Source organism: Mauremys mutica, chromosome 1 (assembly GCF_020497125.1).
Source record: "Mauremys mutica isolate MM-2020 ecotype Southern chromosome 1, ASM2049712v1, whole genome shotgun sequence".
Taxonomy (NCBI): Eukaryota; Metazoa; Chordata; order Testudines; family Geoemydidae; genus Mauremys; species Mauremys mutica.
In genome coordinates, this window is record NC_059072.1 from 46,626,154 (window position 1) to 46,650,374 (window position 24,221).

General features: G+C 43.9%; 1 protein-coding gene across 2 annotated transcripts in view; it reads left to right on the forward strand.

Moving 5' to 3' along the window:
* The window catches only part of LOC123378056 (ankyrin repeat domain-containing protein 36C-like), a 166,091-nt gene that overhangs the window by 60,347 nt on the left and 81,523 nt on the right, over positions 1-24,221 (forward strand). For both annotated transcript variants that reach the window (XM_045031530.1, XM_045031534.1), the window contains 6 exons: positions 731-810; positions 4,417-5,460; positions 6,344-6,594; positions 14,832-14,990; positions 23,595-23,628; positions 23,889-24,030. In XM_045031530.1, the coding sequence (XP_044887465.1) occupies positions 731-810; positions 4,417-5,460; positions 6,344-6,594; positions 14,832-14,990; positions 23,595-23,628; positions 23,889-24,030 (1,710 nt within the window). The remainder of the gene's footprint in view (positions 1-730; positions 811-4,416; positions 5,461-6,343; positions 6,595-14,831; positions 14,991-23,594; positions 23,629-23,888; positions 24,031-24,221) is intronic.

A 24,221-nucleotide genomic window follows, 5' to 3' on the forward strand; every position in this document is an offset into this window, starting at 1 on the left:
ATAATCTCACTCAACTCTGGGAAATTTAAATTGATAAAAATTGGAAAAGATACTTAAAACCCATAATGTTTTTTGCAGCTGTGAAAATTTAAATCAGTAATTGAAAAAAAAGTTTATAGATAAATAATTGAATTCTGGTAAGTCTACTCCCAATTTCTGCAATAAATGAGGTAGGGGTCCTGTAAACAGCCTCCTTTAGTACACAGCATTGATTGATCCCCAAAGCAGGTCCATCCTGTGCACTGAATGAGGCAGGCATCCTATGGAAAAATGTGATCATGTAATTAAACTGTGTCATAATACAGATATGCAACAAGGTGGCATGAGCAATATGACTGAGAAATTATATGTCTAATTATCTATTTCCAAGAGAGATAAGAGTGATATGTGTTTGGCATCTATTATTATAATGATCTATAATAGATTTCTTTCATATATATAAAAAGGAAATTAATTAGAAGAAAAGATTCAAAACTAAACCAGCTCTATCTTAAATCTGTACTTTTGTGTCAGTTTCTGCTTCAAAATTGCATAAGTTTGAGAAACTTGAATTTTCCATTGATGTTTTAAAACTTCCTTGTTGTTTAATGTATATATATTAGTTGTTTAATGTCTATATATATATATATAAAGAATTGATCTTTTGCAAAGTAATATAGGCAGAAGTAAATGCTGCAGGCTAATGCCTTTAAGTTACAATTACAAGCATTTTTATTCAATATTAATTTAGATGAACTATCCGAACCTTCCTTTAATATGCCATCACCAGATGAAGAACGAGAAGATGCAGGTGAAAACTACAAGAAGCAGGTATGTAAAGCAAATTTGTTTTAATTTAGATAAGGCTATCTTGAAAATTGTTTCACGCTAATGTTATAACCAAATAAAATTGACATTAGCCAGTTCACATGCTGAATTGCTGGATCATAAATGTCACAAAGCCCTTGCTAAGTACTTTTTAAAAACTGTAAATAAACTTTAGAGACCATGAATCAAATCAGCCCTGTAAACTAAAATCATTTTATAGGGTGGGGCTGGTAGTGTTACCTTTTATTAAGGGTGCCCAACACTTTCCAATAAAAGGACCTCTTCTCAATTGCTTATAACTTTGCCATACTTTAACCATTGGGGCTGAGATTTTCTTTGCTAGTTGTCTACTTCAGGCTGATTTTTTTGTTTGTTTGTTTGTTTGGAAAATTTCAGCCAAATAGGTTCTGCCATTTTTCAGAGTGATGCTAGGGAGAAAAACTTTGACTGGCCCATGTTAAAAAAGTCTGGCAACGTTTTCTTTGAAAAGCTCTGTGCTTTGGAGAAAGAACGTAAATTTGCAGGAAAAGTGAGGGGAAGAGGAGGTGTAGAGGAGATTCCTTTTGCTGTCCCCATAAAAATCTTTGCAAATTTGACCAAGTTACAGGCTTTTGAAAACTAGCAGTTCACACATTCATAGTGGAAAATTTAGATTTTTGTAGCTGAATTCCCCAAATATTCTGTCTGTACTGAGCGTGTTCTAGCTTGAGGCTGAGCAGAACTTAGTCTACAAATGCAGTGCTGGGCTACTGCAGTCTGTTCTGGGACTAGGCACCTGAACTGAGCGCAGGGAGACTGTGTCTCCTGTGCTTTCAATCACCCATCCACCGCCGTCCCCATTTCTCCCTCCACCGTGTGGAGGAGGAAGCTGCCTGATTTGAATAAAGAGGAGACAAGAACTGAGCCTAAGGACAGTGGGGTAGTAGATTGGGTCAAAAAGCCTTGAGAGATGGGAGACTGAGGCTTGGGGCTGGGAGGGTTGAAAACTGTGAATGGGAGAGAGGGACTGGGAGCTAGTAGGTGGCAGGGAAACTGAGATAAGATGAAGAGCCAAGGGGAAACTGGAACAGAGAACCTATGGGTTAGAGGAATGACATGATGAGGGAGAGGAGACAGATCTGACAAGGAGTCAGATTGTGGGGAGAGAACTGGGACAGGCTGGTCAAAGAGACTGGTGCAAGGACCTGCTATGTGTCTGTCAGATTGAATTAGGAGTCTTGGAAGGAATATTGGGCTTTGGAGCCAGAGGGGATGGGGGAAGATAGAGGTGACTGGAGGCCAGGTTGCAGGAGATCAGATTGGATGAGGAGCCGAGAGACTAATTGGGATCAGTTGGGAAGGAGACTGGGGAAAAGGAGCTGGGGACTTGGGGGGTGAGACTAGAACTGGCTGGGCAAGAAGACTGGGATAAGAAGCCTGAGGAGTAGGGACTGGAACTGGAACAAGAAGCAGGGGAAAGATGGACTGAGACAGACCATTTGGAGAAGATGTGGCAGAAAAGGCCTTGCTTGGGGGAGTGGATTGTGTGCACACTTCCCAGGGAGGCTGGAATGGAACGCAAGATTCCTGAGTGGCACCGTTTCTCAGTTGTCAGCAAATATTTATGAAACCTGCTGGCAAAGTGTCTTATCCCCTTTTTGTGTTTCTCCTCATCGAAGCTGACAAGCTACAACTGCTATCAATTACTCCATTAGCTCAAGTGGCAGAGGTCTATAGATCTAAAGGTTTCAACTCTACTAATGACCCATGGCCTAAAGTGATGCCACATGGGAGGGTTTTTTTTAGTTTGCTTTTTTAAAAACCAAGGAAATGATACACACAAAATGAGATTAAAAGAACATTATTACAGCTGCAAAGTCAAGCACTCAGAATTTCGGAAATGCAAGAATTAAGGGTGCCTATGTAGCCTAGTCTGACCCCCATGTGTGTATGCATTATGACACAGCCTTTAAATGTTGTTTCTTTCTCCATTGCATATTTAGATTTGTTTTCCAAGGCTGGTTTTTGATTGGCTAAAGCAAAGATTCATTAAACAAAGCATAATACAAACCTGTAAATCTGTATTTGTTACAGCAATAACCTTATTAAAATATAAATTACAAAATTGTAATTTTGGGACAAACCAATGAGAGTTCATGCAAAAAATATATGGTGAATGGAAGAAGAAAAATAAAGGAATCATACAAATTAAGGGCCAAGTTCTGTCTGCTTTACTATGTGTATAACCCAATTGGCTTCAGTAAGAGAGCTCTCTTCTTCAGCCTGCCTGTTTACATTGCACAAGATTTTACTTAGGAGACAAGATCTTACTTTCCTTTTTAACAAGTTTTTGTTAAAGGGACATGGGTATTCAATATAAACTATTTTAAAAAACCTGGAAGAAAACACCTGTTCGATAATGGTGCAGTAATAATTACTGTATTCATTAAACTAGATGATGGTAGCCAAAACATTAATTATTGGTATAGCAGAAATGAAGCCAATGAAACAGAATACTGCACAAAAGTTAATACCCCCTTCATTTTGCATGGCATGGAAATCTTGTGTCAGTGGTTAAACCCATTGGGCGTATTGTCATTAATTTGAATAATTTTGTAGTTTTTAAAACTTGAAAATCAAAGGCATAGTGAATTACAAATGTGGAGGATACATGCATATTATTGGAGCAGAATCAACTTCCACCACATATGGTGTCTTCAGCAAATAACTAGAAATAGATCTGAGTCCCTTCTTTGTTAGAAGCTGTGGGAGGGGACTTCTTGTGAAGAAATCTCCACAAGGATTCCCTCACAGAGATTATCCCAATCATCCCAGTGGGAGTTGGAGTTTGCCTCATCACCACAGAAAATTTGCTCCCCCAATCTTGGAGGATTTCAGGGGATCTGTGAGAGACCAGGCCATCCATGCAGCTGCATGGCCCCTGTGAGAGTTCTGCATCTTTGGATCTGTGTTACTATGACCTCCTCTTGGGTGGGGCAGATCCTGGAATTTAGGGTGAGGGGAGATAGCACAATCTGTGTACAAACTTTTCCAGGTGACTTCTGTGTTGAAATTTTCTCTAATTTCAAATATTTGAAAGGAGACATTGGGCTAGGATGGCTCCCCTAAGGGAATAACATGAGCTCTAACCTGTCTCTTCTTCCCCTAATTTGTTTTCTTCCATCTCCCATAGTGCAGTCTCTGGACCATTGAGAGAGGGGTCTAGATAGAAAGCCCTTCTTCACAGAGAGAAGGTGATCTGTATATGGGTGAACTCTTTCTCCACATGAATTTCAGAGGCACAATCCATTCCAGTGTCCTTCTTTAATTTATATATTTGAAATTACAGAAAGTAGACGGGTTGAAAATTTAAAATGAGTTAAGAAACTGCACTGCTCAGATAAATTCAATCCAGCCAAAATAAAAGATTCATTTTATATAAACAACACTCAATAAACCTTTTGAATATTTAGGGATTTTTTACAAGATTTGGTTACAGACCAGTTATTTTCAAGACTTCTTTGACTCAGATTTGTGCTATTTGGACAAGTTGGCAACATAAGCTTACTAGACTAATTGTAACTGCTGTTCTTTTACTAATTTTTCTTTCTCCATACCTGCCTTCTTAAGGATAAATACATATTAGACACAACCAACTTGACAGAAAAAACAGCATCTGATGATCAGACTGACAAAACAGAAATTTCATTTCCACATCCAAAAATGAAAACTGAGCCACTAAAACAAAATGAGGACTCACATGGTGATGTGCAATTAAATCCAAAACTTTGGGAAGAAAGGTATGAGAAAATGTGGGTTGAAAATGAGAAAAGGGAAGTGAAAACAAATTTTAAAAGCATTACAGCAGAGCTAAAGCAAATGTTTGGTGAAATTACCGATAATGAATTTCAGAAAACTATGCCCATGGAGGGGACATTACAAGATGACTTCAGTGAAGAATTGGAGAGCATTCATGAAGCACCACATAATTTGACAAAACCCACCAGTAGAATAGAAGGAAGAAGTGAATTTATGGACCTAGAACAAAAGGAATCCAGCAATGAAAACGTAATGTCCTATGCTTTAAATTCCAGTTCTTATGAGCATCCCAATCAGTATAGTATCCAGCTATGTGAAAATAACAAACAGTGTACTGAACATATATGGAATGTAAATGAAGAGGATTTTACTAACAATGTGGAAAGTACAAAAGAAGCTGTAAATAAAGAGAGGGAAGATCAAATAGCTGCTATGGAAATAGAAGAAAATGTGGCTGGAAATATTTCAAATTTAGAGAATAGTCCTGGCTATTCATTAAAACATAGTTTGCAAGAAAGCATTTTGGACAAAAGAGCTAATATTCCAGATGTTGTAAGACCTGTTTCTACAGATGATAAAAACACACTTCTTGCTGTAGCAAAAACCAAACGTGGAAAAGACTCACGCTATTTTAATGATAATATTCCCAAACACTGCTTTGTTGGCAATCCTAAAACTAGTAATACTGAAATTGAAAGTAATTTGAGAAACTCTCGACAATCTTGTGATGAAACTTTGAAAAGACCATTGGATGAAGAACTGAAACAGGATATGGAAAGGTTTAAGAATGAGGTAGGAATGCTGCAGATAGTATTCCTGGCTTTGGAGAAAGAGAAAGTACAACTACAAAAAGAGGTAGAGGTTCACCTGCTGCTGCTTCATTTTCATTGGTCTTTGCTCCACATCAACCATCCTGTTCACTTCAGCTATTCATCATTTCAGAAAGGTTTCTTCTTCAAATTGGCTTTTTGTGCAATGCAAATATATTTCGTATCTCTAGAGAGAGGCAGGTGGAGAGAATCTTCCTTTCCTCCATTATGTGGTTTAGAAGATTTAAGAAATCTAAAATTTGGTTGTTCTTAATAGTAGTCTACAATTCAAACATAAAGGACCACATTCAGTTGTAGTGTAAGTAGTTGCCATTGACTTCAAAGGAAATGCACACATTTACATCAGTTCTCACTTTGAACCAAAGAATGAAAATAGCTTCTGAACAGGGTATTGACTAATCTTTGCATCTGCTCTGTTCTGTGCATGTGTATCTTTCATTACCCTTTGCTGAAACTCTTCAGTTTGCAGTGAAACCATTCTTTGATTAGGTGTTTTACATTCAAAAAGAATTGTCTACACATTTCTGTTAATCATATCTATTATGTCTATATAACAAACACTATTCATTCCTTCTAACTTCCTGTCATTAATACAGTTACGCTCTTCATTGCTTCATGTTTTGAGATGTAAATTGTATTTCAGTTTTAAAGGGTATGTTTGTATTAAACTTCTTAGTAGTGAATGAATTCATCTTTTTCCCCCCCAAGAGTGAAAGTATTCCCACTCAAATGCTACCCTGTGTAGTGGAATATTATGTAAGTGTAGTTTTTTAAAATTAAAAACACTTTTTAGTTCCTTTATGTGAGTCATAGGAATACAGTTTAGTGTACCTTCTGGAGAGAATACCTCTTTATTAATTCAAGAAAATGATGACAAAAATATTGAGTGTCAAACTTTCTTATCCTAGGTAGAAGAGCAAAAGAGAAAGCAAAAATGTGGGGAAATGTTGGCAATGGAGAAAAGAGAAGATATTTATAAGTCACATATGCAAACATTGGCTGGAAATGGTATTAATCAGCAAATGAAACAGAAACTTACTATAAAAGGGAACCAGTATTCTACAGTAGAAAGTGGAGAAACCACAGAAGAAGATAAACACATGAAGAACAGTATTTCTTCCAGGGAAAGAGCAAAGTTAATTCAAATACCTTTGAAGGGGTAAGATAGTAAAAATAAATAATAATCTTCATTTATTTGCATGTAAACCTAATTGTCTTAAGTATTTTTTATTCTGTAGCTTAATGAAATAGTCTTCCACTTGTGAAAACTTGGGGTACACATTGTGCTTGCTTACAAGTGATACTACATTTACCTTCCTTCCTAAAAATAGTTAAGGACCTATTTTGTGCACTGCCCATTGACCAAATGAACACATTGACCAAGATTTAAAAAAAAAAAGGTTGCCAAAAGTTAGGTGAATAAAATAGACTTAAGACCCTAAATTAGCTGCTTTTTTAAAAAATGTTGAACCACCTAAAAGTTCTCATTGACTTCAGTATCAATATTCAGGCCAAATAATTTTCAAAGCCAAAATTAGACGGGCAAAAATATGATGGGATTGTGGAAACTGGTTGCAGACTTAGCTATAGAGAGACAGTGGCTCACAGTTTAATTTTTTCCTTTTCTGGTTGGGTGGAAGTTGTCTCTTTTATAATCAGTAAATTTATAGATTTCATTGTCATTCTATTCATGTGTGTGTTGCAGGAATAAGGGGAGAGATTATACTTTTAACGAGTTACCCAGAGTTGGAATAGTGTGCAGCTAGACAAAGCTTGGCTTGCCATCACACAGTTCCTTTTAATTTTGCTGCTTAGTGGCAGCAGGGTTTTCTTAACTGCAACCTAACCTTTTAGTCACTTTTTTCTTTTACTGCTGAACTCAATTGAGAGTGTAGGCAAACACTAGTTCTTCTTCGTGTGGTTGTTCATGTCCATTCAAAGTAGGTGTGTGCGCGCTGCGTGTACGCCAGCCGGAAGATTTTCCCTAGCAGCGTCCGTAGGGTTGGCGCAGGCGCCCCCTGGAATGGCGCCACCGCGGCATCCTATAAAGGGGCCCGCCGACCCTCCACCCCCTCAGTTCCTTCTTACTGCCGATGACGGCTAGCTGGAACTTCTCTTGTGCATAGCAAGTCGGCAGTGTCCTATTCTTACTGTTTAGTCCGTGTATAAAGTTGTATTATAGTTAGCTGATTAGTTCTCTGTACTTAGTTCTTAGTAGTTACGGGGTTCCCCCCCCCGAGTTTTCGTCGCCCGCTGGGGCATGCCCGGGTCCTCCGGGTTCAAACTTTGCAAGGATTGCGGGAAATTCATGCCCAAGAGTGACCCACACTCTACGTGTTTAAGAGAGCCACCAAAAGGACCGGTGCTCTATCTGTAGAGGCTTCCGCCCGCGAACTCTCAAGGACAGGGCTCAAAGACTTAGAGTCCTCCTGATGGAGGCAGCCCTGCAGCCACCCTCGGATCTGGAACCGGCCGAGGCGGTGCCCAGCACGTCTTCTTCGGTGCGGAGCACCCCGGCACCGGCATCAGGACTTAGGGCCCAGCCCAAGTCGTCAAAGACCCGGCACCGGACGGAGTCGGGTCATAGGAAGTCGGCCTCAGTGCGGCACCGCTCGCCTTCACCGGTGCCCGCCAAGAGGAGGAAGCCGGTGAGGGATAGGTCACCCCACCAGGATCCGAGGTCGACGCCGTCCGCGACTGCAAGCGGACAGGCCGGGCTACAGCCCTCAGCGGTTCCGTCGACTCCCGCACCGCAGAGAGGGCGGTTGAGTCCGGACCGGCCTAATTCCCCGGACCTTAGCGGAGACTTATGTCCTCCTTCGATGCCGGAGGCGTTCGAGGCTGCCTCAGATCTGATGGGACTCTCGGCGCCGGCCTCCCCATACCTCAAGGAGTTGCCTATGGTGGTCCGTCCCCCAGTGCAGTCTAGGGGCAAGCCGGCCATGCTGTCGCCTCCCTCTCCGCACCACACCACGAGGATGGCACCGGACCAGGCGAGAGGCCCGCCGCCGCCTCTGCACCGCTCTCCATCGGCACCGGGTGCTGCTCCCCCCAGGTCCTCATACTCAGAGACCTCAGACTCAGAGGCAGACTCCTATCGCTCCAGCCGATCACGGAGCAGGAGATCGGTGTCGGGGGCAAGCCACCACCGTTACCTGCAGTGGCAGCAACAATGGCAGCCACCCTCGCAGTGGCCATTTTGGACTCCCTGGGCCTACCACCAGTCGGTAGGCCAGGCGTTCGGCCCTCGATCAAGGTTGGCCTCGGTGTCCTCGACCTCGGTAGCCCCGGCGCACCTGCCTCCTCCACCGGTGCTGTCGCCGGGCAGGGGTTTGCCATTTCCAAGTTCAGCACCCCCTAGCAGAGCAGCGGTACCGGTAGTGGCTTCAGGTCGGGCTCCGCAGGCACCGCATGATATGGCAAGCCGCTCACTGGCGACCCCGGTACCGGTCGCGGTGCCGCATTTAGACTCGGAACCGGCACCGCAACCACAGTACCATGTGCCGCATGACCCTGAGGGACTGCATGCACCGCAGGAAGGGCCGCTCCATGTATTATCCTCGTCGTCCTCCCCGGACGAAGCGGTCTCTGGCATGACTGCGGCACCGGCCCTAGAGGACACTCGTATCCTTCAGCAGTTGCTCCGGCGAGCAGCTCAGAGCCTCGCGATCTAGGCAGAGGAAATCGAGGTGGACGCGGACCCTGTAGTGGACATCCTGGCCCCCTCAGGGCCATCCAGGGTGGCCCTCCTGCTGATAAAGACTATAACAGATACGTCCCGCACCCTATGGCAAACGCCAGCCTCGTTGGCCCCTACTGCCAAGAGGACGGAGTGGCGCTATTTCGTCCCCTCTAAAGGGCACGAACACCTGTACACCCACCCCACCCCCCGGACTCCCTGGTAATGGATGCGGCCAACCAGCAGGCGCGTCGGGGTTTCAAGGATTAACGCCAAAGAACAGGGACGCGAAAAGACTCGAGCTCTTTGGTAGAAAGGTGTACTCCATGGGGGGGCCTACAACTCCGCATTGCCAACCAACAGGCGATTGTAAGCCGATATGGTCACAACACGTGTTCGGCCATGTTGAAGTTTACGGAGCTCCTTCCCCAGGACTCGAGGTCAGAGTTTTCGGCTCTAGTGGAGGAGGGCAAACTGATCTCCCGAGCCTCCCTTCAGGCCACCTTAGATGCGGTGGACTCAGCCTCGCGCACCCTGGCCACGGGGAAGGAGACCTACCAATTGAGACGTTGGATCCTTCCACCCCTACCTTTGGGTCACGTCTGTCCCCCTTCTACCGTGCCTGGTCCCGAATCACGTCAGACAAATGGGTGCTCCGCATGGTAGAGAGGGGATATTCTATCCAGTTCTCCTCCCTTCCGCCCCACCAACCCACCTCCCTGTCCCTCTTCAGGGACCCATCTCACGAGAATCTTCTAACTCAAGAAGTGCAGTCCCTCACGGAGGCAGGGGCGGTGGAGGAAGTCCCTCGGGAGCTCAGGGGCAAAGGCTTCTACTCCCGATATTTCCTAATACCAAAGGCGAAAGGGAGCCTAAGGCCCATCCTAGACCTGCGGCGGCTGAACAAGTTTGTACGGAAACTGAAGTTCCGCATGGTCTCCCTGTCCTTGATTATCCCCTCCCTGGATCCAGGAGATTGGTGAACCGCCCTCGACTTAAAGGACGCCTGTTTCCATATTGCCATAATTCCCCGTCACTGTCGGTACCTCAGGTTCGTCGTGGCAGACGCCTATCTGCAGTTCACGGTGCTCCCATTCGGCCTGTCAGCCGCTCCCAGGGTCTTCACGAAGTGCATGGCAGTTGTGGCCGCCTTCCTGCGCAGGCGGGGCATCCAGGTATTCCCCTACCTGGATGACTGGCTCATAAAGGGCCGCTCCAAGGAGCAGGTAGAGGCACAGGTGTCGTTCATCAGGTGGACCTTTCTCGACCTTTGCCGCCTCTTGAACGAAGCCAAGTCCACCCTGTCTCCGATGCAACGAATAGCGTTCATAGGAGCAGTTCTGGACTCCACTCACGCCAAAGCGTATCTGCTGGAATCCAGGTTCCGTGCGATTTCCGAGCGTATCCTTGGACTGCGCCGTGCCCCGGTAACCACGGCGTGAGTGTGCCTCCGGCTGTTGGGCCACATGGCGGCATGCACCTATGTGGTGGTCCACGCCAGACTCCGGCTTCGCCCACTACACTCCTGGTTAGCGACAGTTTATCGCCCAGCCAGGGACCCCCTAGACTTAGTGGTGTCCATTCCCCGTTTGGTGGTAAGCTCGCTGCAGTGGTGGCTCGACTGCGGGAAGTCTGCATGGGTGTCCCCTTCGCTGCCCCGCAGCCCTCCCTCTCCCTGGTGACGGACGCCTCGGATCGAGGTTGGGGAGCGCACCTGGGTCACCTCAAGACGCAGGGCTTGTGGTCGCTGGAGGACCTCGAGTTGCATATCAATGTCAGGGAGCTGAGAGCGGTCCGCCTGGAGTGTCTAACCTTCCGGTCCCACCTGGCCGGCAGATGTGTTTCAGTCCTCTCGGACAACACGGCGACAGTTTTCTATATCAACAAACGGGGGTGCACGCTCCTCTCCCCTGTGCAGGGAAGCCCTCGCGCTGTGGGATTTCTGCATTCTCAATGCCACCCACCTGACGGCGTTCTATCTTCCGGGGGAGCAGAATGGTCTGGCAGACAGCCTCAGCCGCTCGTTCCGGGGTCATGAGTGGTCCCTTCGGCAGGATGTGGCGCGATCAATTTTCCAGCTCTGGGGCTTTCCCCGGTTAGACCTGTTTGCTTCAAGGGAAAACAGGAAGTGCCGACGGTTCTGCTCTCTCCTGGGCCACAGTCGGGGGTCTCTGTCGGATGCCTTCCTACAGTCTTGGGCGGTCGGTCTGCTCTACGCCTTCCCTCCGTTCCCCCTGGTACACAGGATGCTTTTGAAGATTCGCAGGGACCACGCGAGGGTAAATCCTGATAGCTCCGGCGTGGCTGCGCCAGCATTGGTACACGCCACTCCTGCACATGTCAGTTCAGGCGCCCCTGGCGCTGCCCCTGCTGCCGGACCTGATCACGCAGGACCGGGGCTCCCTCCGCCATCCGAACCTCGAATCCCTTCACCTCACTGCCTGGATGCTCCATGGCTGAACCCGGTGGAGTTGCAGTGCTCCCAGCAGGTCAGGCAGGTGCTGGTAGGTAGCAGGAAACAGTCTACTAGGGCTACCTACCTGGCAAAATGGAAGCGCTTCTCCATATGGTCGGGTCAGCGGGGTCACGACCCGCTGGGGGTCCCAATCCCCATTGTCCTAGACTATTTGCTTCACCTAAGACATCTGGGCCTCTCCCTTTCCTCCATTCGTGTTCACTTGGCGGCCATATCCGCCTTTCATCTGGGAGACCAGGGGTGCCTCGATGTTTGCGAACCCGCTGGTTGGGCGTTTCCTCAAGGGTATGGACAGGCTCTTCCCGCATATTCGTCAGCCGACCCCTGCCTGGGACCTGAATCTGGTCCTCTCCGTCCTCTCAGGGCTTCCCTTTGAGCCTCTGGCTTCGTGCTCCCTGCTGTACCTGTCATACAAGACCACCTTCCTGGTGGCGATCACCTCGGCCAGAAGGGTGTCAGAGCTTCAGGCGTTAACATCTGAGCCCCCGTACACTGTCTTCTACAAGGACAAGGTCCAACTTAGACCTCACCCTTTCTACCTAAGGTCGTTTCCCAATTCCACATGGGCCAAGATATATTTCTCCCGGTGTTTTATCCGAAACCACACTCCTCCAGTGAGGAGCGGAGGCTACATTCCCTGAATGTCCGCAGGGCATTGGCTTTTTACATAGAGCGTACCAAGCCTTTCAGATGCTTGACTCAGCTCTTCGTCACTGTGGCGGAGAGGATGAAGGGGTTCCCGGTCTCCTCTCAGCGAATCTCTTTGTGGATCGCGACCTGCATCCGGGAATGCTACCGTATAGCTAAGACCCCGGTCCCTCCGGTCACGGCCCACTCCACTAGGGCGCAGGCCTCCTCTGTGGCGTTCCTGGCTCAGGTCCCGACTCAGGAGATTTGTAGAGCGGCCACGTGGTCCTCCATCCACGCCTTCTCGGTTCACTATGCCATCACGCACCAAGTGAGGGATGACGCAGCCTTCGGTCGTGCAGTTCTCCAGTCAGCAGTGATCTCCGATCCCTCCTCCTAAGGTTAGGCTTGTGAATGGACATGAACAACCATTCGAAGAAGAAAAAACGGTTACCCACCTTTTAGTAACTGTTGTTACTGTTGTTCTTCGAGATGTGTTGTTCATGTCCATTCCAATACTCACCCTCCTACCCCTCTGTCGGAGAGCCGGCAAGAAGGAACTGAGGGGGTGGAGGGTCGGCGGGCCCCTTTATAGGGCGCCGCGGTGGCGCCACTCCAGGGGGCGCCCGGGCCGACCCTACGGACGCTGCTAGGGAAAATCTTCCGGCTGGCGTGCACGCGGCGCGCGCACACCTACTTTGAATGGACATGAACAACACATCTCGAAGAACAACAGTTACTAAAAGGTGGGTAACCGTTTTTTCTCATCACCTTTCTTCTTTTCTCCCCCTTTAAGGCACAGTGATGCTTTTGCCCTGAGCAAGAGGTAGCAAGTTGTTGATTTCCCTGTAGAGCAGACCAGAAGGAACACTGTGACTCAGTTGTTGCACGATCCCTGGAGCAGACAGTGAGTCACAGTCTGCTTTTTGGGTTCCCCCTTGCTTTAATAAGTACCCTGTACCAAATTTGTGCTAGCACAGTGTATTTCCGCTGGTTGCACCAGGATAGCGATGTTAGCTGGTTCGTTGTGATTGAAGCCAGTGCTCTGCCTGCTCTCTATTCTGTATCTTCTCCTGTCTTTCATCTATGTTGGGGTGCAAAGAATGAGCACTGTGGAGGCTGTGTTTTCTTCTCTCTACTGCTACCTATGAACCTGGTAGGTGGTGCAAGGGAATAAGGGGGCATTTATGCCTCTCTGTCAGGCCACAGTGACAACTAACAAGGATCAGAGTCTATCCACCTTATATCCCATCTATTTCTCCACCTCTGGAGTAAGGGTTTAGACAAGGCAGGATTTAGAATGACAATATAAAGAATTTTTGTTATATTACATATAATTAATAAGAGAATTAAAAATAACCACATGGTAGATTGATTAAAAGAGTAATTTGTAGAAACTAAACACTGCTTATATTTGAAGACAAAAGTGTATTCTAGTAATCTAAAAAATATTTACCACATGAATTTATTTTCTATAAATAGATGGAAATTTACAGTTTTCAGATATCTATTTCAACTTAACTTTAGATAAAGAAATGGATTAGTATGAGTCACATTTATGTCTGTATAAAGAATTCCATCACCATTCCTTACCTGTACAGAAATCTCAGAAAATTGTTACCAAGTTGATCAAATTGCAGATAAGTAGTTCTTGGAATTGCCCAAACGGTAAATAAGAGCACTTTGTGGGTTTGAGCCTGCAAGTTGCTGAGTCTTTTCCAGCAAACTATGCTTAATTTAAAGCATGTGAGTAGTCCCATTGGGGCTACTCAGCACTGCTTAAAGCACTTAACTTAAAGCACTCAGGGCCAGAGTGCTCAGCACCTGGCAGTATTAAACCCGTTATGTCTAGAAGAGAGTTCTAGGGTGTTGTTATAAACACACTATAAAACATTGAAACACGGGAAAATGTATGAAATTTGAAAATTCATTTTTGTCAAGAGAGAAGTATTTTAACCATTCCCTTCAGACACTGTTATAATACAGTGGTTCTCTCTGTTTCACTTTGACTAGAAAGGGCTAGATTTACTTATTGGTGGAACCTGAGCTGCTTGTCAGCAGTAGAAAGTTCACCAGTGGAGTAGGTGGACATAATGGTGCAAAACACCTACAATCTCTGTTCTGTAGGAGATCTAGAGCCATCAAGAACAGTCATCATAGTGGATTTGGCTGGTCAAGGAAAGGTGAAGGTAAATCAGCTGGGAGATGTACTGATTCAGTGAATCTTTCAGGTTTTTAAAGCAGCTTTTTCATGATGAAGAGCTGCAGTAATGCCACCTGCCCCTCAAGGTGAATCCCCATTCCAGAGCATCTGCTTCCATGGGCACAGAAGAGTGACATTTGCTCCTGCTGGGCTGAATCTGACTCAGGAATTCTAATGCATGTGGCAACATGTTATGTGTGGTGGAAAATTTGTGCTTAGACCGCTGGTGTGTCCTTCACTCTTTGGTGGAATCAGCTTCAGTACTTTATCGTAGAAGATATTTTTCTTTTAAGTGCTTCAATGTTCCTGGGTATTGTCTTCTATGTTATTTTTTAATTTGTCTCTGTTACAAAGTATTTTATTTAAAGATACTTAAGTACTGGATTTTTTTTTCTTTATTCCTGTTGAAAGTAGTAATTCTGCCTTGAATGTGAAGGATGTAAAGAAAAATGAAAACAAAAAGCGGATTTCAAAACAGAGAGGTAATCAGCAGATGAATTCTACCAATGGAAATCAATTCCAAGTACTGGATGATAGCACTTTGAGTGAAACATCTCAGGATGAAGGAAGGTACAGATATAACAATACTATATTTCTCATTTAAGACTATTAGAAATATAACTTATTTAAGATAGAAATGCTTGAGAACTAACACTAAAAATAAGTACTACAGTAGAACTTCGGAGTTACGAACACCTTGGGAATGGAGGTGATTCATAATTCTGAAATGTTCATAACTCAACAAAACATTTTGGTTGTTCTTCCAAAAGTTTATAACTGAACATTGACTGAATACAGCTTTGAAACTTTACTATGCAGTAGAAAAATGCAGTTTTTAACCATCTTAATTGAAATGAAAAAGCACAGAAACAGTTTCCTTACCTTGTCAAATCTTTTTCTAAACTTCCCCCTTTTTTTTTGTAGTTTACATTTAACGCAGAAATGTATAGTATTTGATTTTTTTTCCCTTTGCTACCTGATTACGTACTTCCAGTTCCAAAAGAGATGTCAGTTCATAACTCTGATGTTCATAACTCTGAGGTTCTATTGTATTTGTTTTAGAGAAACAAGTTAGGTGAGGTAATATCTTTTATTGAACCAACTTCTGTTGGTGAGAGAGAGAAGTTTTTTTTCCTCAGGTTTTGGAAAGATACTCACTGTCACAGCTAAGTACAAGGACAGATAGTTCAGCATAAGTCGTTAGCACATGCTATAAGGCAGTGGTTCTTGAAGTCAATACAAATTAAAATTTCATACTGGCAATGACTAGTTTATACAGCTCTATATACTATACACTGAAATTTAAGTAGAATATTTATATTTCAATCTATTTATTTTATAATTATATAGTAAAAATGAGAAAGTAAACAATTTTTCAGTAATGTGCTTAGTGTACCTCATCCAGTGCACTAAATGCCCCAATAACTATGTGGGTGGAGCCATACAATCACTATGCTCTCAAATAAACTCTCAAAGGGAAATGATAAACAACAAAAACATTATATCACCTGTGGGTGAACGCTTTTAACAGAGGTTAGCTAGAGAGTGATTGATCAGTCCTCATCCTCAAAGGAAACCTGCACATTTTCAACAGATGAGCCTGGCAACTTAAATTCATAACTTTGCTAGACATTAAAAATTAATAAAGACACTGGATTCATGACTTACTACAACAATCTGTAACCCACTATCCCCCCTTTTTGTCCTATGATTATAGGGGTGTTAATAGGCCACTTCATTTTGAATGGTCCCTTAGCACATATTCTAATTCCTTATGCTAAATTATCTATTCATCCTTGTATTTAGCTGTGACACTCCGAGTATCTTTCCCAGACCTGAGGAAGAGCTCTGTAACTCAAAAGCTTCTCTCTCACCAACAGAAGTTGGTCCAATAAAAGATATTACTTCACTCACCTTGTTTCTCTAATATCCTGGGACTGACACGGCTACAACACTGCATACTACTGTTTGTTTGTTCAAGTTTGTTGTTCAAGTATACAGACATTCAGAATAATTTAGTATTAGTGAGCTATCTAAAAAGTAAAGTAAATCTGTTTATTCATGTCTGACTATGAGTGACATCATAGCAGAATTTTTGGTAGCCTTCACAATCTGTCGCTAACTTGACCACTTAACAGCTGACCTTCCAGTGGTCTGACATGCCCCATCCATCCATCTTGCTGGTTGTCCACTAGTACCATGACCATACACCATTCTTTCCATAATAATTTTCTCAAAAAGCATGCAGTATGCCAGGAAATAAAGAGGCAAATGAATTGAGAGCTCGCTCTCTCTTATCTATAAAAACTTTCCTCCCCTCCAGGTTCTTTTGCTTCCTTTTATTCAGAAGTATGTAGCCCTCATTTTAGTACTGTTCTGTTCCCCTTTTCCTCTTCTTTTAATGCCTAGGGCTTGTCTTCACTATGGGGTAAGTCGACCTAAGTTAAGCTACTCCAGCTACATGAATAACGTAGCTGGAGTCAACGTAGCTTAGGTTGACTTACCGCAGTGCAAGGGTCCCCAGCGTGGTGCCCCCGGGTGCTATGGCGCCCGCGGGGGCATCTCAATGCGCCCGCGTTCTGGCCCCCAGGAGACCACCCGCCGAAATGCCGCAGCGGCATTTTGGTGGGGACGCCTCTCGATGACGACGCTTGTCGCCGACAAGTGATGTCATCGAGAGCCGTCGCTCCCGAATTTCAGCAGCGACGCCTCTCGATGATGCCGCTTGCCGTTGACAAGTGACGTCATCGAGAGGCGTCGCTCCCGAATTTCGGCGGGGACGCCTCTCGATGACAAGCGACGTCATCGAGAGGCATCCCTGCTGAAATTCAGCGGCATTTCGGCGGGTGCTCCACTGCCGCAGTGGTCCTTCGGCTGGCGCCCGCCAGCCAAAAAGGTTGGGGACCACTGCCACAGTGTCTTCACTGTGCTGCATCGATGGGAGATGCTCTCCCGTCAACTTACCTTAATCTTCTTGGGGAGTTACCGGGGTGGACCAGAGAGCGCTCTACCATCAATTTAGCGGGTCTTCACCCGCTAAATTGATCCCCACTGCAAGGATGGGTGGTACACCCCAGAGAATGGTGGGTAGACCGGGTACACTCCAACTGCAGCACATACATAGAAGGGTTGATGCAACAATTTAATTGGTGGATGAGGGGATACACATGGAATTGTCGCTGCAGAAGGAATCTATGGGCAGTAACATCGATCTCCCCACAGTGAAGACCAGCCCTTAGTATTTTTCTTTTAGGGAAAAAAGATAGGAGTATAGGAGGAAAGGCAAAATAAAAAAGGAAAGAAGACTTTGCTTCTGAACCCACCTAGCCTTCATTTTTGACACCTTCATGGGGGATTGGAGCATGGTTAGGGTACTACTTTTCCCCATTTAAAGAACTCCACATGGTGTTTGTGGATGTGGACATTAGCCTTTTTTGATAGCTGTAATAGAGATGAATTGAATAACGACTGCCATTGTTAGAATGGTATGCACTTGTATCTTCTAGCTGAGGTGTTTCTCATCCTTTTAGAGAGCCCGGACCAGCTTGCTACCTTCCTAAACTGTGTTTGGGAGATCTCAGGGACCAGTGCTGGTTCATGGACCAGTCATTAAGAAACACTGTCTAGCTTACAAGAAGGCTGGCTATTACTCACCATTAGGAGATTCAGTGCCATTCTGATATTGGGGTTGTCACTTTATCTGACTGCCAGATAACAACCTTGTTGTCTCCTCATTCCTTCATATAACAATATGAGTTGAACTTCTCTGCATCCCAATGCTCTCCTGTTGGGCCTGGGTCCTTCAAGTGTCACTGTTAAGTAAACTTTGGGTTCTTGTCTCAACATTCGCTACATATCCTGAATGCATATTAGAAGAGGACAGAAGAAAGACTTAGAAGAAAAGAAAAGTTACTCACTGGCATGTGTTTGTGATAGTTGTTTGTTCTTTCTTACATCTTACCCATTTCCCTGCTGGGTTAGGGTGGTGCTGCTCTCCTGTTCTTCCTTTGCTCTCAACTTTGCTGTCTGATTGGTGAGAAGGGGAGACAGATTGGTGCTTCCATAGATAAGTGACAGTATCTCGCAAATATTTTTGCCTCGTTGCAGAGCGCATCAGAAGATCACTTATTTCCATTATTTCATTGTGATATTACCCATTGCAATACAAGTATCAGGGGGTAGCTGTGTCAGTCTGTATCCACAAAAACAACAAGGAGTCCAGTGGCACCTTAAAGACTAACAGATTTATTTGGGCATAAGCTTTTGTGAGTAAAATTAACAGGGTGTCAAAGTCATTCTTTGCTTTTTTTTTTTTTTCCCCCTGTAATTCTCTTCGGTGACTAATTTATTCTTTAGCTATGAGTAATACAATAGACACTTGTTTGCAGCAACACCTTATAAGAGCAACTGCCGCTTATGAGCAACATTTTCCCTGGGAACACTTTCCCAACTGTGTCCATTTGGTAACAGCAACGTAACCATCGCATAAGAGCAACACTTGTAACATCATGATATCACATCCAGCGGCGGAGATTGGGGGGCCATGTACAGGCATTGCCTCCCCAAACTGCATCTTTGCACTCCCCTTGCGATCCTGGCCCTTCAGCAAAGCTCCAGAGAACACATCCCTGTCCACTTGCCCTGCCTGACAGAGCCTGCATGGAGAGCATGTGTGGGGGAGAGTTTGGGGAGAAGGTCTGGAAGAGCGGGATTTTGGGGGGCAGAGAGCTGGGATTGACGGAGCATCAAATGCACATCTGGAATGTTTTCTCCCTTCCTCAGCATCTGGCTTGGTGGGGTCGGGGGGCTGCTATTTTGCTGTGGAGACCCACGTACCCCCTCTTGCTCAGGCACTGAGTAGTCCCCTCCATCTCGGATGCTGGCAGTATGGTGTGGGTATGCTGTTTTGCAGTGAGGGGTCAGGGCACTGACCTATCCCCTTCCCGCCTCCCGTCTCTGCTGTCCATGCTAGGAGTCACCTCTTCCTCCCCTCCCTCATTGGAGGCTGTACACGGTGCCCTCCCCAGCCATCCATCTCTTGCCAGAGTGGAGCACAAACCTCCCAATGGGAGCATCCTCAGCCTGGCCCTGGCAGCCATGCTTGCTCAGCCATTTTGCCAGCTGGGGGCGCCCCTGCCAAACACAGGGTTCCCCTGACCAATTCCCCCCAAACTTGGGGTCCCCCCCACACATACACACACCTCAACTCCCACACACACAATGTGGCTGCCACATCCCTTCCAAAACCCTCTTAACTCTTCATATGCCTTTGGTCAAACACTCCCCACAACAGCAACCGCCACTTAGGAGCAGCATAGGGAAAGGGAAATAAGGACAATCCAGGGAATTACAGACAAATCAGCTTAACTTCAGTACCCAGAAAGATAATGGAACAAATAATTAACCAATCAGTTTGCAAACATCTAGAAGATAATAAGGTGATAAGTTAGCATGGATTTGAAATCATGTCAGACCAACCTAAGAGCTTTGACAGGGTTACAAGTGTTGTGGCTTGGGCAAAGCAGTAGATGTGGTATATCTTGACTTTAGTAAGGCTTTTGATACTGTCTCGCATGACCTTCTCATAAACAAACTAGGGGACTACAACCTAAATGGAGCTACTGTAAGGCGGGTGCATAACTGGTTGGAAAATCATTCCCAGAGAGTAGTTATCAGTGGTTTACAGTCCACCTGGAAAGGCATATCAAATGGAGTACTGCAGGGAGCAGTTCTGGGTCTGGTTCTATTCAATATATTCATCAATAATTTAGATAATGGCATAGAGAGTACACTTATAAAGTTTTCGGACGATACCAAGCTAGGAGGAGTTTCAAGTGCTTTGGAGGATAGGATTAAAATTCAAAAGGATCTGGACAAACTGGAGAAATGGCCTGAAGTAAATAGGGAAGGAATAATCTGTTACACACAAATAAAATGGGAAATGACTGCCTAGGAAAGCATACTGCAGAAAGGGATCTGGGGATCAGAGTGGATCACAAGCTAAATATGAATCCACAGTGTAACACTGCTGCAAAAAAAAGCAGTTATCATTCTGGGATTTATTAGCAGGAATGTTGTAAGCAAGACGCAAGAAGTAATTCTTCCACTCTACTCTGCACTGATTAGGAGTATTGTGTCCAGTCTGGGTGCCACATTTCAGGAAAGATTTGGACAAATTGGAGAAAGTCCAGAGAAGAGCAACAAAAATGATTAAAGGTCTAGAAAACATGACCTATGATGGAAGGTTGAAAAAATTGGGTTTGTGTCATCTGGAGAAGAGAAGACTGAGAGGGGATATAACAGTTTTCAAGTACATAAAAGGTTATTACAAGCAGGAGGGAGAAAAAACTGTTGTCCTTAACCTCTTAGGGTAGGATAAGAAGCAATGGGCTTAAATTGCAGCAAGGGAGGTTTAGGTTGGACATTAGGAAAAAATTCCTAACTGTCAGGGTAGTTAATCACTGGATTAAATTGCCCAGGGACGTTGTAGAATCTCCATTATTAGAGATTTTTAAGAGCAGGTTAGCCCAACACCTGTCAGGTTTGCTCTAGATAATACTCAGCCCTGCCATGGGTTCAGGGGACTGGACTAGATGACCTCTCAAAGTACATTCCAGTCCTATGATTCTATGATGCAAAAGGGCATTGATATGTTGCTACTAATGAGTGTCTACTGTAGTACCAACAGAGCTTAGAATTTGTTTTGCAAGGGACTTCGCAAAACAAATACTAATGTCTCTACCCAAAGAGTTTGTAATCTAAAATAACAGTTCTCAGTGTTTTTCATAGTGTGGAATACATTTTAATACAGAAAATCCTCAGGGTCCGTCTGCTGTCCTACTTACAAATGTTTGAGCATCTCTTCCTTTGTACAGATGCCAACACACTGTGGTAATTGCAACAAATAAATGGCCATACTGAGACCAATGATCCATCTTAGCCCTGTATCCTGTCTTCCGACAGTGGCCAGTGCCAGATGTTTCAGGGGGAACGAGCAGAACAAAGCAATTATTGAGTGATCCCTCCCTTGTCATAAAGTCCCAGCTTCTGACAATCAGAAGTATAGAGACTCCCAGAGCATGGGGTTGCGTCCCTGACCATCTTGGCTAATAGTCATTAATAGATATATTTTCCATGATTTTATCAAATTCTTTTTTGAACCTATTTATACTTTTGACCTTCACAGCATCCCCTGTCAATGTGTTCCACAGTTTGATTGTGTTGTGTGAAGAAATACTTCCTTTTGTTTGTTTTAAACTTGCTTTCTGTTAATTCATTGGGTGACTCTTGGTTTGTGTGTTATGTGAAGGGGTAAATACACTTTCACTTTCTCCACACCATTCATGATTTTATATACCTCTATAATATCCCCCTCGTAGTCATCTTTTTTCCAAGCTGAACAGTCCCAGTCTTCTTAATCTCTCCTCATATGGAAGCTGTTCAATCTCCCTAATCATTTTTGTTGCCCGTTTCTCTACTTTTTGCATTTCTAATATATCTCTTTTGAGATGGGGCCACCAGAATCACATGCAGTGTTCAAGGTGTGGGTGTGCCATGGATTTATATAGTGGCTTTGTGATATTTTCTGTCTTATCTATCCCTTTCCTAATTATTCCTAACATCATTAGCTTTTTTAAACTGCTGCTGCACTTTGAGCAGATGTTTTCAGAGAACTGTCCAATATGACTCCAAGATCTCATTCTTGAGTGGTAGCAACTAATTTAGACCCCATCATTTTGTATGCATTCTTGGGATTAGGTTTCCCATGTGCATTATTTTGCATTTATCAACACTGAATTTCATCTGTCATTTCTTGCCCAGTCACCCAATTTTGTGAGATCCCTTTGTAACTCTTCACAATCAGCTTTGGACTTAACTATCTTGAGTAATTTAGTATCATCTGCAAACTTTGCCACCTCACTGTTTACCTTTTTTCCATATCATTTATGAATATGTTGAACAGAACAGGTCCAAGTACAGATCCTTGGGGGACCCTGCTATTTACCTCTCTCCATTGTGAAAACTGGCCATTTATTCCTACCCTTTGTTTCCTATCTTACTGATCTATGAGAGGACCATCCCTCTTACCTCATGACTGCTCACTTTGCTTAACTGCTTATGAAAAAATATATATTTAGGGAAGTAGAATCTATTTTTAGCTGTCTATATATTTTTAGAAATAAGGAAGAGCTAGCAGCATGTAACAGACCACTAGCACGTACTTCAGATTAGCAGTCACCCATGGACCACAGTTAGAGAACTTCTAATCTAAAATATAGAAATAACAAAATCAGTGAGGGAAAGAACAGGATGAGGAGAGGAAGATAAGATCACATGGTGACTCAGTTCAGGTACATTTCTGAGTAATTAAAAATTAAGTTTATCACTGCTTAAAAGAAAGTCATGTCAGAAACTTTAATTTTTAGTCTTTTAAGAAAATGAAACCATTTTTGTGTGTAATACTCTGCAACATCCAAAGTTCATTGAAAAAATGTTCCTGTTGTTTCTTGTTGAGACCATATTTACATTTTATGTCACACTAAAAAGATTGTTTCTGCATTTATGGAATATATTTGCAAGACTCATTTAGATAGCTGTTGACAACCTAGAAAAGAAATAACTAAAATTAAACATTGTTGGTGGAGAATGGGAAATCCAAAATAAGTGGTTTAAAATTATCTTGGACCATAAGAGGCTTTTTCCTTAATGCCGAAAGAAGTGAAAGAACCAAAATCCCAAGTGTTGCGAATGCAGTGTTTTTGAACATCTATACAGAGAGCCATCCACTGCAGAGTGTAGTGAAGTGTACATGGTTCTGAGCAATGTGAGCAAGTGTCAGTGTCCAAGCCTAGTTGTAAGAAAATAGTATTACTTTTTCAGCCAGCTGCTTAGTACCTCATGACTTACCGTATTCTGGGCAATGTTCTTGCCAGTTCACCACTGCTCTCAGTTTATTCATCTTGTTGGACTGTGAGTAACAAAGCACTGTGTTAAGCAGCTCTGATGGTAACTCACCTGTGTACTCTGAGTCCTTGTCCACATCTCATGCAGGATTGACCGTAAAAGAATTCACATTTACTAAATAAATAAATCGATATTTCCAGAACAAATATGTGACTTTACTTCTATCTTAACATCAGTTTTCCAATATCAAAATTTATTTTTGTTTTCTAGACCTGGAGCCAAAACAGTAGATGAAAGGAACAAGGTACTGTAAAATAGCTTACTACACAAAAATATTGCTTTAAATGTTAATCATTTATATAGCACTTTAAGCACTCATAAATGGGCATGGTGTTTCACCAGATATGTAAATCACTATCCCTTCTCTGACAAGTTTACAGTCTATCATGTTTGAGACCACAATGTGTAGGAAATAGTTGAGTAAATGAATAATAACCTTGTTTTTGTTATAATGTATGGTAATTTACAATATTTCTTACTCATGAAATTATGTCTTGTTTGTAGATTGGCAAACAGATGGATGTTGCAGATGATTTTGATGAATTAACACAGTCTTCTGACACAGCTACAGAGGACTTAGAGTTGCCTGCTTCAACCTACAGAGATGCTATGTTGCTGATAGAACAGCTTAGTATGGATGGCAAAGGTAAAAGAGTTATGTTTCAATAGCAACTGAAGACAAGTGATTACAATTCATTAATGCTTTTCACCTGTGTGTCTTTGAATTCTCATTGTAAATTCAAGCACAAATTTTTAAATCCTAGGTATTTCTAGCAATTTGTTCCCAAACGTATTGTCTCCTTTGATCATAAAGAAGGATACATTCCCTGAGAGCCC